Genomic DNA, 19065 nt, shown 5'->3' with positions numbered 1-19065 from the left:
AGAGTTCCCGTCAAGCAAGTTTCCGTTTCCGCCCGTTGGTTCCATGACACTCAGGAGGTGTCAAGCTGATCCGGATCTTGTCTCCTAGGTGTCCTCCTACACTTTCCGAGATGTTATCTTTAGTGGTGAGAATATAAATAGGGGGCTTCGGGTGACCTTATTTCCTTGATCTGTAGTATATAACTATTCGGTCACAAAGAACATGCTCTATATCAGTGGTTCCCAACCTGTTGGCCGCGGACCCCTGCTGGCTAGCAAAGGTAGTATTGGGGGTCCGTGAACGAAATTCTAAATTTCATATACGTGTGTGTGTATGTGTGTGTGTGTGTATGTGTGTGTGTGTATGTGTGTGTGTATGTGTATGTGTATATATATATATATATATATATATATATATATATATATATATACACATATATATATATGTACATATATATATATACATGTATATATATGTATGCGTGATGTGTGTGTGTGTGTTTGTGTGTCTGTGTCTGTCCACCCCCACCCCCACCATCGCTTAAAAGCCGATGTTGGTGTTTTTACGTCCCCTTAACTTAGCGACTCGGCAATAGAGACCGATAGAATAAGTACTAGACTTACAAAGAATAAGTACGGGGGGATCCATTTGTTCGACTAAAGGCCGTGCTCCAACATGATCGCAGTCAAACGATTGAAACAAGTAAAAGAATAAAAGAACACACACACACACACATATATATATATATATATATATATATATATAATATTAGGGACAAAATCCAAAATTACAGGTATATATATATATATATATATATATATATATATATATATATATATATATTTATACATTTATACATTTTATACATTTAAATAAGTTCTTCACCGATAATGGTGTTTACATACCGAAGGGCTTGGTAAAAATTATTAATTATTAATTTATTAAGGAATTAATAAATTGATAATCCTTTACTCTTTTATTTGTAATATATATATATATATATATATATATATATATATATATATATATATATATATATATATATATATATAAGTAGCCATAATAAAATGGGGTCGAGTGGAAACTCACTGAAATAAAAAGTGGTCCTTGGTATCCTCTCTCTACATAATTAGCCCTTATCAAATTTATTTACCGTTGATCTTAGAATCAAGCATTTCCTTTTGTTCCTATTCTGAATTGTTTCCCTTGCTATCCAGAGCTTTTATTCTCCAATGTTTATCTCTGTCATTTAAACTATGTTTGCTTCCTTCATCTATAAAAATATGAATTCATCCTCAATTAAAATGTTAGTGTTCTCTACACTAATTGCATTAATTGTGTTAGTGTATACCTTTCACGATCAGTCATTATATTAATTTTAACTCAACACTTTTGATTCGCTCTTCCACATAGAGCACCGCATCACTTCTGTGGTCAAATTATTTAAAAAACGATATATATATATATATATATATATATATATATATATATATATATATAAACGAAGAAGAAAAAAAAAAGGTGCGGCCGCAATTTTTATTCCGTATTATTTTGTGATTTGCTAGTTGTCGCTGCATCGTGGAAGTCGCGCCCTGGTTTTGGAAATGTAATTCTTAGAAAAGAAAAAAAAAATAAAATAGCCAGAAAGAATGGAAAATCACGATCGGGCAGTGTTTTGAAAGTAAAAGCTAAATATTTGTTAGCAGGAAACATTGTTGGGTAACTAGCGTTGTCCTCGAGCCCCACGTTGAACGAAATCAACCAAGAATAGGAATCTGGAGGTTTGCTGCTTTCTACTTTAATTGTCCTGTGATTTTCAACTAGCAGAGTTGAAGATAATAATTTCCAAGTTCGCTCTCTCTCTCTCTCTCTCTCTCTCTCTCTCTCTCTCTCTCTCTCTCTCTCTCTCTCTCTCTCTCTCTCCGCAAAAAAACTGATTTTTAAAAATTTCTTTATTGCCCACATGGGGCTAAATATAGAGGGGACAAACAAGGAAACCGACTACTTAATTTATCGATTCCGAAAGGATGAAAGGCAAAGTCGACCTCGGTGGAATTTGAACTCAGAACGTAAAGACAGACGAAATACCGCTAAGCATTTCAACAGGCGTGCTAACGACTCTGCCAGCTCGCCGCCTTTGAAACCTGCGTTAGTTTCATCAGTTAGCCCGAGTTGTCTCCCTTACACCCATTGGTATAACCATTATGTACTTAATGAATTTCATTCTAGTCTTTTCTTTCAGTTATTAGACTGCGGCCATGCTGGGGCACCGCCTTAAGGGGTTTTAAGTCGAAGAAATTGACCCCAGGATTTATTTTCAAGCATGGTACTTATTCTATCGTCTCTTTTGCCGAATCGCTAAGTTATAGGAACATAAACACACCGTCACTAGTTGTCAGTCGGTAGTTAGGGATAACTACACAGACACACACACACACACACACACACACACACACGTTAATACATATGACAGGCTTTGTTCAGTTTCCTTCTACCAAATCCACTCGCAAGGCTTTGGTTGGCCCTCGGCTATAGTAGAAATCACCCATAGTGCTACACGGTGGGACTGAACCTGGAACCATGTGGTTGCGAAGCCATACCTGCGCTTATGTTGTAGGGAACCAGCTTGACACGTGACCGCTCCATAAACCTCCCTAACAGTCAGTAGATCAGATGTGATCAACGGCGCTGCTTTGTCTGTAAATATTAACTCCATTTTGCACAATAAGAACCCAGTTTTGTCATCTTGAATTCTCTTCATATTTAACCTATAAAAACATGAAATCAATGTAAAGTAGTTTATTTTTACATCACCGAGTACTGAGATCAAATCCTGGCCTTTCTCTTGCTTTTTTTTTTTTTCTATTTTAACCGCCACATTAATTCGAATAGAAAGAATATTTGAATGATTGAAGTTTTTTTTTTTTATGGAACACGTTGTCTACATGCAATATCCAGTTGTGTTGTAATATTTTAAAGACTATTTTTTTTTTTTTTGAGGGGTCATTCCAGTTTTTACAAATTGGAAACTAGCGTCAGGCTGTAAGGGGAAATGTAGTCATCAACTTGAAACCTTAAAGATGTTTTTAATTTACGAAAGATGATAAATTTTGAATTTTCAATGGTTCTGTTTTGCAACCAAACTCCCCATAAACCGAAAATGAGTGACCAACCCTACGAGTCCTATGACTCAAGGCATCAATGTTCAGTGATTAATGATGATGATGCTGATGATGATAATGATGATGATGATGATGATGATGATGATGATAATGATGATGATGATGATGATGATGATGATGATGATAATGATGATGATGATGATGATGATGATGATGATGTTGACTTTATTCTCGCAGTTCTTTTTTTTTTTAAGGCAGTTCCTTCAGCTGCCTAATACTGGCTACCGGTTTGTTTGAAGTCGTTAATTGCACTTTTAATGATTTGTCGATCACTAATGAGTGTTGTTCTTATATGATAATATAAGAATAAAACTCATTAGTAATCGACAAATCATTGTCAGACTTCACCTGACTGAATTTTGTTTGTTTGTTTTTTGCAGTGGGACAAAGGAGAAAAACGGCCTAACTTGATGAACGTTGCATCTTACATAGGTTGTTCTGTATCAGCTGCACTTTGCCTTATCTCATTTGGAATGCTTACCTATCTCAGGTAAATTTGACCATTTATTCCAGCATAATAAAATTTCTAAATTTTAACTGATCTTTTGAAATGTAATGGTTTATTTTTTGTTTTTTACCTACGCTACATTTAGTACCCCCAGGAGGCTAAGCAGAAACATAAAAGTTTCAAAAAGATACAAATGTAGAATAGCGCAATCAGTCATTGAATGATGACGGAACCTTCCCGTCTTATTTCTTTATTGCTCACAAGGGGCCAAACATAGAGGGGACAAACAAGAACAGACGAAGGGATTAAGTCGAGGTCGACTTTGCCGGGGTCGACTTTGCCGGGGTCGACTTTGCCGGGGTCGACTTTGCCGGGGTCGATTAAACAAGTACCAGCTACGCACTGGAGTCGTACCTTCTATGTTTAGCTTCATGTGGACAATAAAGAAATTAAATTGGATGGCAAATTATGGAGTTATCTTTCTTAGATGAAGAGAAATTACAGAGTTCCCTCCCTTTCACATTTTCCTATTCCTTGCACATACGAGAAAAAAAGTTGAATTTGAGATGTTTAGAAGATATAAATCATAAACGGGTTAGTTTCCAAATCTTTTAAACTCCCTCCCCACTCTCTCACTTCTCTCTCACTTTGGTTCTTTTCTTCATTCTATCTGTTTCTTTATGTTTTTTTTTTGCCAATTCTCACTCATGTATACGTATGTATGCGTGTGTACATACATACATACATACATACATACATACATTCATGCATACAGACATGTATGTATGCATACATACATACATTCATACATACATACAGACATGTATGTATGTATGTATGTATGTATGTATGTATGTATGTATGTATATATTGTTGTTCGTTTGAGAAATTATAACGTTGTAAACAATAACGATTTAACATTAATCTGAAGGATTACTCGATATTGGTTAATGGAGAATAAGTTAATTAATTTTGAAACGGAAAATGTTGGCGGTGACGTAGAAGTTTCATTATGCATGTGAGTGTGTGTGTGTGTGTGTGTGTGTGTGTGTGTGTGTCTGTGTGCGTGCGTGTGTGAGAGAGAGAGAGAGAGAGAGAGTGTGTGCGTGTGCGCGCGCGCGAGTGTGTGTGCGTGTGTGCGCGCGCGAGCTAGAGAGAGAATAACATATAAACCGGTGTGTTTAACTGTCATATCCCCTTCACATGGCTATTATGAAATCATCTCCCGAGCAACTATGTGTGCAAGACAGATGGCATTCTACGATTAATTTAAGTTTTCATTTTCACAAACACGCATTTCAACATTCCCGTATTTCCACATCTGCACATCTGTAACTGCATCTTTTTGAAAGACTTTTGAAAAGATTTAAACGTCAATATTCAATTACGACCCGCAATTGGTGCAATGAAAGTTTTGACAAATCAGGTTAGCGCCGTTGCAGCGCGTTGCTGCAGACACTGTTTGTTGCTATACTTCCAGCCCCCCCCCCCCCCCGGGCGAGCTATCAAGCAAAATTCCTATTGGTCTCCATCTCCACCTCCTCATCTGCCCTGGCATTGTGCCATGTGGTCAACTAACACAAATTGTCAACCCAGGCTTGTCGTCAGTGAAGACAAGACGGTGACCAGTGTATGACACTGAAAATCGAGCAACATTACCAAACAGTCTGAGGTGGCGCTCCTGATTCATAGCAGAATGCATTCCCAATTTCTGAGTAGAATTGTTGGTTGGATACAAAATCCGACCAATGGTAACCCGTAATCGTGCGAATCACCCAGGTACCTGTTAGATCCCCGTTTCTGTTATCAAATAATAAATATTTTATTGAAATTACCATTTTTATCCGATTTTCTTTTCCTTTCATATTCTTTGAATCGGTAAACACATATCTTCTGCATTAATTATTCTTATTAGAATTAATCAGAAACAATCTCTCGATATACCAAATCCATTCAACAGTTTCTATAATTACCGTCAATTTACCTGCGCTGTGAAATCCCCTTTCGAAACTTTACTTTCGATTTTAATTTTCATCTCTGTTTAAACATATTTAATAACAGGTGAAAATATATTCATATGAATTTACACGGGAGACTTTTTCATTTGTCTTTCCAACAGGACATCGTCCAGCACTGCCGCACTTCACAAAAATCTCTCTTTATGTATTGTTTTTAGTCAAGTTGTCTTCATGGTAGGAATCGATAAATATGACTACAAGGTAAGTTCAATGATTTATTCCATTTAAACATTATTGACTCTCATTCCAGAATACTATATTGTCGAACTTTAAAATTAGCCGGTTGGTTACATGTTATCTCTTAAACACTATGGCCTCCTACGATATTGTATTTGGTTTACAAGATTCTTGATGAGAATTTGTGTGTTGAAACAGAATTTTTTGTATCTCGGCGGGGTGGGGGGGTCATTATGCCCATACTAAACACACGCACTGTCACTATATCACGTCTTTATTGTCTATTTGTAAAGTTATTAACCGGTTAACCGATTAACTAATCAAACGTTTGCCACAAAGGCAGCTTGGGGAAAACGCCGGGCGAAATGCTTAGCGGTAATTCGTCCGCCGCTACGTTTTGAGTTCAAATTCCGCCGCGGTCGATTTTGCGTTTCATTCTTTCGGGGTCGATTAAATAAGTACCAGTTACGCACTGGGGTCGATATAATCGACTTAATATATTTGGCTGTCCTTGTTTGTCCCCTCTGTGTGTAGCCCCTTGTGGGCAATAAAGAAATAAAAAAAACACTTTAAATTTACTTTTTTACGATTTATCTGCATTAAGTGTGATACACAAATTACTATTTTAATTTAATATCTCTTCGCTTTTATATAATGAATCTTAATAATAATTTTGCTATTGTTATATTTCAGATTGTGTGTCAAGTATTCGCCATCCTTCTTCATTATTTTTTCTTGGCAACATACTCTTGGATCATGAACGAAGCATTTAACCTCTACATAGTTATAACATATTCTGCACATTCGCATCGAGATTCAAATGAGTCAGGTTCATTGATGCGATATTATATCATTGGATGGAGTAAGTACCTCAGAATATCATTATAACGGCTCCTTGGCTTCCTGTGTTTGAAGTAAATTATATGTTAGTGAATATCATAGAGCATAAACAAATACACACCGGTCAAACAAAATACTTTTTACCGAAAACAATAGATAGTCAATAGTCAGGGGAGATAATTATGTATGAGTTATCTCCCATATATTTCAATTCCTTCTATGCAATTTATTTGACGTTTCTTTTTTTTTTTTTCCATTTACCGATCTCTTCCTCTTTCTGCATTTCATTGCACTTCTACTGAACAGTGTGCGACGACTGACTTTGAAGGCATCGTTATTTTTAACTATAACATTTGCTTCTGTCAGCAACCAGAGCAACTTTCTCTTTTTTAAATACCTTTTCAATTTGTCACCCGCAAAAATTCATACATACATACATACATACATACATACATACATACATACATACATACATACATACGTACATACGTACGTACGTACGTACATACATACATACATACATACATGTATATCACGTGACGGACCTGACTATCAGTATCGGTTGTTGTTATACATCGCTGGACACAATGCACTTCGCATTGCTTTAGCTTTCTTACTGATGCCACCTCGCCGGTTAAGCGTGTAGCCCAACATTCACCCCTTGATCGGAAGGCTAGTCGGCTGCAGGATTATCCATTTACAGCCGAGTGGTCTGGAGTTACGTGAAATGAAGTGTCTTGCTCAAAAACACAACGTTCAGCCTGTTTGGCAGTCGAACCCACTATCAAGCAATCTTTGCATTATACCATGCTGGCACCATGTAATCCAGTATTACCCGTTTCATGGTCGGTTGGTAGTGACTAAACCGGCCCCGCCGCTTCATCAGGTTTACTAGGTGTGGAGGGTGCGGTGGACACTCTGCAGGGCTCAACACAAGACCTGTCAAGGGACGGATAAATCTATCGTGAACCAACGGTCATCCATATGACTGGTTTCTCATAAAGCAAAATTCATCGCCCTCGTTGGTTGGCAAACCATGCAGTTGGTCCACAACCATATTCATGAAAACCTAAATGAAACACATAGTGTGCTCCCGAGTTGGTGTCAACGTTAGGCCGTGGAATTTAAGAAGCCAATGATAGGTCTTTGCTGCATTGCATCAATCGTTGTTTCATCCACATCTGACTCATGGTTTAGTAGACTCATGGTTTAGTAGACTCATGGTAGACTCATGGTTTAGTAGCTCAGAGAAGTGTTCAGTTCAGCAACCTATGATTTCTGTTGATTTAGTAATTAAAGTAGAAACTCCTCGGAAAGCAAAGGAGCTGATGTGGAGCTCTTAGTCCCATAAACTTGCCTCATAAGATGGTAAAGCTTCTTGCTGTCATTTGCATCAGCAGCAGCCTGAACACCACGAGCAAGATCCTCCCACCAAGTGTTCTGCATCTTCGTGCAGTAGTGATTTTAAACTGCCATAGTGGGCAAGTGCTAGATTTCGCTGCACAACTGAAAGTCTTCTGTGCAGCAATACATTGTGGGCATGGCGCTTTACAGCCAATAGTCACTGAACATCAGCATCATTTTCATCAAACCAGTCTCTGTGTCTGGCAGTAACATATCCCAGTGTTTCAGCTGCACATTGAAGAACCTGGTCTCGAAAATCGTCCTATGCTGCAGTATTTTCAATGGTGGACAAGCGTGTCTGAAGCTCTTTCTTCAACACAGCATTTCATATCTTGTGGACATTCAGACGCCGAGGAATGCCAATTGGCCCTCTTCTCTCTCTTTCACTTTAATTATATTCTGGAATTTGCTCGCACCAGATTGTGGTCTATCCAGTGTTCCGATCCATGAAAGAACTTAACGTTACAAACATCATAGATGTCGCGCTTGCGGATGATGACATAATCCAGCAAGTGCCAAACTTTACACCTTGGATGCATCCACATTGTTGTGTGAACACCTTTGTGCATAAAATTAGTGCTTTTGCGATTTAAAAGTCGATATTCAGCCTAAAGCTCCAGCAGCATGAAACCATTGCTATTCATTTACCCTACACCAAAACGTCCTACAGAGTTCCATGTTTGCCAGTGTGTTCCAACCCTGGCATTGAAACACAACAGTAGCATGACTTTATCAGAATTGGGGATTTTCTTAAGTATGACTCTCAGCTGGATATAAAAAAACAGTTTCTTCTTCATCACAACTAATCAAAGTAGGTGCATAGGCACTTATTAGAGTGGCAAACCACCCATCTTTCAAGTGCAACCGTAGAGTCATTATATGTTCATTCATAGGAACAGGAAGCTCTTTCAACTACCTAAGGATATCAGATCGGACGGCAAAACCAACACCAGCCTCTCTGCGCTTCTCCTTCTGCCTCCCCTTCCAAAACAAGGTGTATCCACCTCCTACTTCCTTAAGATGACCATCACCTTCTACACGAGTCTCTGAAAGTGCAGCTATATCAATGTTATAGCGGTTCAACTCGCGAGCAACAAGTGCAGTGCGTCTTTCAGGCCTGCAATCACTCTTGTTATCCAACAGAGTGCGCACATTCCAACATGAAATGTTTTTCGAGAGCAGGGTGGGTGGACATCCGTCAGTTGCACTAAACTGACCAGATATAGAAAGACAGGCAATTTTTGGTTCATCTTTTCTAAAACCTCCCCGGCCTCCGAGTGAGCAGTGCCCTCCCCAAATGGAGCTCCTCAGACACCCATGCAGCTACCAAATCTTACCGCTTTCTTGGGCCGCCTGCGTGCAGGTCACTGACTACATGCCTCCAACCCGTCAGGTATGCATGCTTCACCACCTTCCCATCGCCGCAGGTCTTCCGAATAAAAATAAAATAAAAATATACTAAAAATAAATATATAAATATATACTAAAAATAAAGATACATATATACTGTAAAGTAAAATAAATATATAGAGGGGAGGAGTAGCACATATCGAGCAGAGGTCAGCAATGCCTGTGAAGAGTTTTAGGTCCAATGCGGCTTGCACGACACCTCATAGACCCTCACCACTTTATTAATATTATCCAGGGACAAGCCGGAGCAAGATGTCTGGTGCCAATATGAGTCGCAGGCTCAGGGATGTGGGAGCGCCGTGATCTCTAGCACAAACCAAAGAACCCTAAAATGTCCAATGCTATTCCCTGCATATCTGGTTTTATATCAGAGTAACTTTCTCCTAGAGACATGTTTCAACAAAAGCTGAGAGGTGCCTCACACCCAGTGGTCGTTCAGCACGCCGGACACCATCCCGGAATTTCTGCGTACCCATGATATTGCTAGATAGCCGTTGAGCCTGCACTAGGTCCATCCGAGATTTCAACAGGTCTTGTTTTTAATCCTGCTGGGTTTCTAGCAACCCTCCTCACCAGGGTAGCCTGGTGGGGGTGCCAGTTTAATCACCGACAACCCGACTATGCAATAGGTTGAACTAGATTCCATGTTACCTATGGCACTTATATGAGCCTCATAAGTTACCTGACATACATACATACATACATACATACATACATACATACATACATACATACCCTGTTGTTGATATTGAAATTCCAATGAAGGAGCCTTGAATCTAGGTTAGAAACTGGCTCTTTCTCTCTTGGCAAGAAATCTTGAAATAAAACTGAAAAATGACATATATACATACATACGCACATTTATACATATATAAATACGTACATATACACACATGTACGTATGGATACACCTACACATGTACACACACACGTCAATGTCACCAGCCCCGTTTTACACGCACGCACACGCACATATACGCTCTCAAAAACATACGCACGCGCACCTTCGTTTTGGGATCACCACTACCTTATTATCTCCCCTTCTTCCTCGCTCTCCTGTGTGACCCCTCTGTCCGGCATTCGCCATAATAGATCGCTAGCCACTATACTTTGTTCTATTTTCTCTCCCTGTTTATTTCTGTGTTCCTTTCTGTCGAAGAACTTAGGCTCGAAACGTTAAACACTTCTCACTTCCCGAGCGTTAAACTAATACATCAGTGTGTTGTTTACACACCCGTCATCATCCTTATTTTCTTTTATTTTTTTTATGTAAATTCTCACTATACACATACGTACGTATGTCTGCATCTATGTTAATGTTCGTAGGCAGACTAAACTTGGCAGTCAATCTATTTATCGTCTGCTCTAATTCTATTGCCATTTCTCAGAGGAATTATTTGTTTATATTTCCTCATTTTAATATATATAGGTAGTGATACCCTTTCCTAACCAAATATATTGATTAGCGTTTAATTTATCGATCTGAAAGGGATGAAAGAGTGACTTATTTCTAGCAATAATTGATTGTAGAAGAGTGAGTTAACAAACAGACTAGTATGCAGATTTTCCACAAATATAAACTCTCTCTTTTTCTCTGTCTATCTGTCTGTCCGTCCGTCAATTTGTCTGACTGTTGACTGTGCGCTTGTCTTTCTGTCTCCTTCTTCTCTCTCTCTCTCTCTCTCTCTCTCTCTCTCTCTCTCTCTCTCTCTCTCTCTCTCTCTATCCCCAGCTCTCACTGTCTCTATTTCTCCCTACCTTTCTCACCATCTCTCTCTACTCATTATTGTAATATGTCTGATAGAAGGAGAGAAACACACACACTCACACACGCGCACACGCACACGCACACGCACACACATAAATAAATACATACATATATATATATATATAATTATATATAAAGTCAAAGGCATTAATTAATAAAGTATTAAACACATGAAATAAATGCACAACCAAACGAAAAACAGACGCAGAAGGTCACCAACTCCTTTATCATTCACTACTTGGTAGATCAAACGCAATTTCGCACCTTTAACGATAAACACACACACACACGTGTGTGTGTGTGTGTTTGTATATTCTCTTATTCTTTTACTTGTTTCAGTCATTTCAACGAGCCATGCTGGAGCACAACCTTTAGTCGAAGAAATCGACCCCAAGATTTATTCTTTGCAAGCCTAATACTTATTCTCACGGTTTCTTTTGCCGAACCGCTATGTTATGGGGACGTAAACATACCAACATCTGCTGTCAAGCGATGGTGGGGTGACAAACACAAATACATACAAACACACATATATATATATATATGTTCGCCACCACCCCCTTCCGGAGCCTCGTAGAGCTTAAGGTGTTTTCGGTCAATAAACACTCACAAAGCCCAGTCTGGGAATCGAAACCGCGATCCTATGACCGCAAGTCCGCTGCCTTAACCACTGGGCCATTGCGCCTCCACGTGTACACACACACACACACACACACACACACGCACACACACACGCACACACACTCGTATACGACTGGTCTCTTTCAGTTCCTGTCTACCAAATCCACTCACAACACTTTGGTCAGCCCGAAGCTATGTATGTATATATATATATATATATATATATATATATATATATATATATATATATAAAGTGTAGTATATTGCCACTTAAGTGTGGCTGACCCCTAGGGGTGGATGTTACTGTTGCTTTTAGCCCCAGGAGGACATCTCCTCCAGCTGGCTTATCGACACACGACTGTGTCCTGTTTGCCAAGGGAAGTTATCCCTCTCACCTCGATCAGCAGCACGAACGTATCCGGATTTCAGGGTTATTTCCCTTCGTCGGCGTTCGACAGCTGATGACCTTGGTGAGAGAGACAAAAACCTGGCAAACCTTATATCTTCTTTTCCAGTGAAATTCTTCACTGATATTGAAAAGGTGAAAACAAGCAATGTTAATTCTCTAAATGAAGTATTAACAGTAACTGCACGATAAAGTGTAGTATATTGCCACTTAAGTGTGGCTGACCCCTAGGGGTGGATGTTACTGTTGCTTTTAGCCCCAGGAGGACATCTCCTCCAGCTGGCTTATCGACACACGACTGTGTCCTGTTTGCCAAGGGAAGTTATCCCTCTCACCTCGATCAGCAGCACGAACGTATCCGGATTTCAATATCAGTGAAGAATTTCACTGGAAAAGAAGATATAAGGTTTGCCAGGTTTTTGTCTCTCTCACCAAGGTCATCAGCTGTCGAACGCCGACGAAGGGAAATAACCCTGAAATCCGGATACGTTCGTGCTGCTGATCGAGGTGAGAGGGATAACTTCCCTTGGCAAACAGGACACAGTCGTGTGTCGATAAGCCAGCTGGAGGAGATGTCCTCCTGGGGCTAAAAGCAACAGTAACATCCACCCCTAGGGGTCAGCCACACTTAAGTGGCAATATACTACACTTTATCGTGCAGTTACTGTTAATACTTCATTTAGAGAATTAACATTGCTTATATATATATATATATATATATATATATAATTAACATAATATGGTAAAAATTCGATATTAATTAATATCAGTTTAATACCAGGAAACTAGCACATTAAAAGAATCAGAAGGTTCATGAAAAAAATTTTTGGGAGATCCTAAAACGATTATAGTACTGGTGTGTATAAGATTGACCAGTGACCGGTCTGTCAATATGCTAGAAAAAGCTCACTTAAAAAATTCTCAAATACGGATTCAGCGGAGCAAAAACAGGCGGGCTAGACCAGTGAAAATTGTACATACCTCGATTATCTGTAGACTATAGTTTCAAAATCAATACTTCCTAAATAAAAGTATCTATTTATCATCAGTACAGATTGCCGATATAATCGAACAGAATCTCGTGCTAGTTGTCTTCAACCAGTGAAAACGTGCACGTGATTCTATCCATTATAAAGATTAAAATTCAAAAGTCTTAGTTTTGGCGCGCTGAATCCGGAAAATATCTCTGCAGAAAATAATTTTTGCTTTGAATTTACCAACTTTGAGAAATGTGATTATGGTTAATTAACATAATATGGTAGACATTCGATATTAATTAATATCAATTTAATACCAGGAAACTAGCACATTAGAAGAATCAAAAGATTCTTAGGAAAAAAAATTTTTCATGAACCTTCTGATTCTTTTAATGTGCTAGTTTCCTGGTATTAAATTGATATTAATTAATATCGAATTTTTACCATATTATGTTAATTAACCATAATCACATTTCTCAAAGTTGGTAAATTCAAAGCAGAAATTATTTTCTGCAGAGATATTTTCCGGATTCAGCGCGCCAAAACTAAGACTTTTGAATTTTAATCTTTATAATGGATAGAATCACGTGCACGTTTTCACTGGTTGAAGACAACTAGCACGAGATTCTGTTCGATTATATCGGCAATCTGTACTGATGATAAATAGATACTTTTATTTAGCAAGTATTGATTTTGAAACTATAGTCTGCAGATAATCGAGGTATGTACAATTTTCACTGGTCTAGCCCGCCTGTTTTTGCTCCGCTGAATCCGTATTTGAGAATTTTTTAAGTGAGCTTCTTCTAGCATATTGACAGACCGGTCACTGGTCAATCTTATATATATATATATATATATATTTGTTAGGGTGGGTGTGTGTGTGTGTGTGTATTGTGTATTTACGTCCCGTAGTTTAACGGCTCGGCCAATGCGACTGATACAATAATTACAGGGATCGATTCGTTCGACAAAAATTCCTGAAGGCGGTGCCCCAGTGTGGCCGCAGTGTAATGAATGAAACATATAACACCATACAATGTCTATAATATTGCTGACCATTAATTCTCTGCTGCTTTCCAGTTTTCCCTGCTGTTTTAGTTGGTGCATTCGTTGGATCCCACGGGGAAACGTATTACGCTCCCGATATGTGAGTATTACTTCGTTTCTTGTGTTTTTATGCTTTAGGACTGAGATTCACAAATCGTGCATAACTCTACGCTATTTTGTGCTGAGAAAAGTTTTTTGGGAAAAAGCGACATTTGATTAGGTCAACAACAATGCTTAACTGGTATTATATTTAGTTAATCCAGAAATGGATGATAGGTAAAGCCAACCTCGGTGGAATTTGAACTCAGAATGTAAAGACGAAATTCGCAAATAATTTTCTCGTGCGTACTACCGATTCTGTCAGTTCGCTACCTTTAAATTCCATTCTAATAATATAAATATATTCATACAAAAGCTGAATAACTCTGAAATTTTTTATTATTCTGTATTTTCTCACATATGTCTAAATATGCAAAAAATAACGCTATAAACGCCTATCGTCTCTAAGTTTCATTTATTGAATAAAAAAAAAACATTATTAAAATTACCTGTATGTATACAATTTATGAACGCTTTCTCTCTTTTCTCTCTATCTCAGTCTGTCTGTCTCTCTCTCTCTCTTCCCGTCTTTCTCTTTCTCTCTCTCACTCTACACACACACACACAAACACACACACACATACACACATGTATATATACATATATATCGGCGCACGCGTGTCTGTGTGCTAAGAAGCTTGCTTCCCAACCACATGGTTTCCGGTTCAGTCCCACTCCGTGGCACCCAGGGCAAATCTCTTCTACTATAGCCACGGGTCGACTAAAACCTTGTGAGTGGATTTGACAGACGGAGACTAAACATTTCTCGTCGTATGTGTGTGTGTGATTGTGTATCTTTGACATCCGGTGTTGGTGTGTTTACCTCCTCGTACTTTAGCGGTTCGGCAAAAGTGACGGGTAGAATAAGTACCAGACTGCTAAATAAATAATAAAAACTGGGTTTCATTCATTTCAACAAAGAATTCTTCAAGGCGCTGCTCCAGCATGGCTGCAATATTATGACTAAATCGAGTTATATCTATCTATCTATATATATATATATATATATATATATATATATATATATATATATATATATATATATATATATATATATGGGAGAATATACGAAAAAACAACAGACGAGGACAGGTGGTGTAAATAACAAAAGGATGTATTAGTATGACGCTCGGGAATACGGAAAGTCTTTGACGTTTCGAGCTACGCTCTTCAGCAGAAAGAATACGGAGACAAGGAGAAAAACACGGAGAAATGAAATTGAATAGTGTCCAGTCAACGGTCAATCATAATAATGGCTGATCATAACAATGCCTGACCGGAAGTTAGAAATTCTTTTTTCAGGAGAGCTAAGAAAGGGGGAGATAACAAACGGTGATCGAAGAACGAGGGGCTGTGTGTGGGAGATAGAATGCTGGTGATCTTGACGTATGTAGTGTGAAAATGGGGAAGGGAGTGTGAAAATGGGGAAGGGAGAAAGCACTTGGTCAGTTGTAGTGTGATGCGAGGGTATTGGTGTGGTGTGATGTGAGGGTGTTGGGAGGTGGGGAAGGCATGGGTGGAGTGTGGGTTAGGCTGAGGGTGGGGTAGAGGTAGGGTTCTGTGGGTAGGGGGTATGTGGGTAGGGGTATGTGGGTAGGGGTGGGTGGTGGGTGTAAGGAATTGGATGGGGTGGAGTGGGAAGGTAGAGTAGGAGTGTGTTGGGGTGTGGTGGGATGAGCTTATGAGGGGGTGTTGACGATGAAGGGGGAAGGGGAAGGTGGATGTAAGAGGGGGGAAGAGGGGGAAGATGGGTATGGGAGGGGAGAGAAAGAGAGGAGAGAGGGTGGGTACAAGAGAGGGAAGGTGGATTGAGAGAGGGGGAAGGTGGGTATGGGGGGAGAGAGAGGAAGAAGGTGGGGGAAGGTGGATTGAGAGAGGGGGAAGATGGGTATGGGGGGAGAAAGAGAGTGAGAGAGAAGAGAGTGGGAGAGAGGGAAGAGGGGTATGGGGGAGAGAAAGAGAGAAAGCGAAAGAGAGTGAGCGAGAGGGAAAGAGAGTGAAAGAGTAAGGGTGAGAGAGTAAGGGTGAGAGAGTAAGGGTGAGAGAGTAAGAGAGTAAGAATGTAGAGAGTAAGAGTGAGAGAGAGGGAAAGAGAGAAGAGAGTGAGAGAGTAAAGGTGAGAGAGTAAGAGAGTAAGAGTGTAGAGAGTAAGAGTGAGAGAGGGGAGGAGTACGAGAGAAGAGAGTGAGAGAGAGTAAGAGAGAGGAGAGAATAAGAGAGAGGAGAGAAAGAGTAGGGGTGAAGAGAAGTGGGAGTGAAGAGAAGTAGGAGTGGAGAGAAGTAGGAATGAAGAGAAGTAGGAAGAGAAGTAGGAGATGTACATATATATATATATATATATATATATATATATATATATATATATATATATATATATATATATATATATATGTATGTATGTATATATGTACATATATATATATATATATATATATATATATATATATATATATATATATATATATATATATATATATATATATATATATACATACATACATACATACATACATACATACATACATACATAAAGATAAGCATATCAGAAGGGGTCCGTGGAAAAACTCATTTAAAGAAAATGTTTGGGAACCATTGTTGGGAACATTGCGAAAAGCTTGGGAACCGCTGCGCAAGACAATCACAACGATACTGATTTTGGCCAATTGAGATATTGGTAGTGTTAGCCTTGGTGGATTATTGCGTGCATCGGTAGGGATGTGTGAATGCTTACGTCACCGGAAATGCCTGAGCATGCATCTAATTGCGGGTATTTATGTGTGTATAATTACACATATATGAACACGCAGAAAGCGCATGCACTCTTTGTGCCGAAAAGCCGTTGTTTTATAATGGACAAGACTACCAGATCACGAGACAAGTCATAGGAGGTCATTTTATCCCCCAAATATAACAATTATATCATCGACTACTTACAGCTAAATCCACAAAACATTTATCTCCCTTTTTGTTTATAGCCCCTCCATGTTTGTTTTCAAATTTATTGTTCGTAGTTTATATAGCTTTTCTTATTGTCAAATGCTTTCATTGTTTCTTTTTAACTTTATCATATGTTATCCGCCCACAAAGCAAATAAAATGCCATATTACTTGTGATTTACAGCTATATAGTCCTTATATAATACTTAAATTCCCTCCGTCCACATTAACCTAATTTCTTTTCTTTTTTTCTTTTTTTTTGATTTGATTTATTATCAGTTCAACATTTTACTTGTTCGGCATGTCTCTTTTATTTGTTCTTTTCAATTATCTCTGAATTCATATACGATGCTCTAACAATCTAACAACTTATATCTAATTAGTTCTGAGGTGACGGCAGTACACTATTACGTATTTACATATATATATATGCATATATATATATATATATATATATATATATATATATATATATATATATATATATATATATATATATATATATATATATATATATATATATATATATATATATATATATACACACGTTGGCCCAAAAGTAGGTTTATAGTTATCACGTAGGTATTTAAAATGCCTTTTAAAACATTTTATTACATCTAAATTTCTATAATATATATATATACATATATATATATATATATATATATATATATATATATATATATATATATATATATATATATATATATATATATATATATATTTATATATATGTATATATTTATATATATGTATATATATATATATGTGTGTGTGTGTGTGTATACATATATATACATATATATATATATATACATATATATATATATATATATATATATATATATATATATATATATATATATATATATATATATATATATATATACACGGTCGCCCAAAAGTGGGTTTATAGTTATCACGTAGGCATTCTAAATATCTTTTAAAACATTTTATTACATCTAAATTTCTATCATATATATATATATTGATAGAAAAGACAACAAAAGAAAGAAAGCGACCTTGATATTATGTAAATAGACGAATTTATCTGTAAAAATATGTGACAATTATTCGGTAGCGTTGATAAAACTCTGAGTTTCGGATGCCGGGGCGGAAGCCCGTGCCGCCTTCTCTTCAGTTATCTGTCTATTGAAAATTCCTGGCCAGATAACTGAGGTGGTGCAGATTCCCAGCATTACGTATGGAAACTGATCCATCCAATTGAGTCCGTTAAGTCTGGTTGTAAGAGATTCCTTCAGGCGGCGTTGAAATCTCTCCACTAACCCGTTGACCTGGGGATGGTAGGCAGTTGTGTGCTTCATTGTGATTCGAAAAAGGTCACACATATCATTTCACAGCTTCGATGTGAATTGTCGGCCACGATCGGATCAGTTGCTGTCTGGGACAGCGAAAGGAGATGACCAGTCTGTGATGAAGGCGTGGCTGACTTCCTGTGTTGCCGTACTGCGGAGGGGGATAGCCTCAGGCCAAAGACTGTCGCTGTCTACCAAGGTTAGTAGGTAAGAGCAACCCTGCGAAAGTGGTAGGGGCCGACAAGGTCAATGTTGACGTGGCTGAAACGGGCCTGTAGTGGTTCATACCTTCCGAGGAGTGCTTTGGTATGCTGATGGATCCTGGCTTGTTAGCAGGGGATACGAGTCCTGGTCTACTGCCCAATTTACTAGGCCATACCGTGCCAGATAAATTTGCTTGACAACAGATGACGTGTGACTCTAGTACTGAGTGGGA

General features: G+C 38.3%; 1 protein-coding gene across 3 annotated transcripts in view; it reads left to right on the top strand.

Annotated features, from left to right (window-relative positions):
• LOC106870405 (cadherin EGF LAG seven-pass G-type receptor 1) overlaps positions 1-19065 on the top strand; it is a 538322-nt gene that overhangs the window by 419302 nt on the left and 99955 nt on the right. For all 3 annotated transcript variants that reach the window (XM_052966877.2, XM_052966875.2, XM_089350213.1), the window contains 4 exons: positions 3543-3652; positions 5730-5829; positions 6499-6667; positions 14312-14378. In XM_052966877.2, coding sequence (XP_052822837.1) covers positions 3543-3652; positions 5730-5829; positions 6499-6667; positions 14312-14378 — 446 coding nt within the window. The remainder of the gene's footprint in view (positions 1-3542; positions 3653-5729; positions 5830-6498; positions 6668-14311; positions 14379-19065) is intronic.

The sequence above is a fragment of the Octopus bimaculoides genome, chromosome 4 (assembly GCF_046866305.1).
Source record: "Octopus bimaculoides isolate indiv1 chromosome 4, ASM4686630v1, whole genome shotgun sequence".
NCBI lineage: Eukaryota > Metazoa > Mollusca > Cephalopoda > Octopoda > Octopodidae > Octopus > Octopus bimaculoides.
Note: the sequence above shows the minus strand (reverse complement) of the source record. Positions and strands in the feature narration are given on the sequence as shown.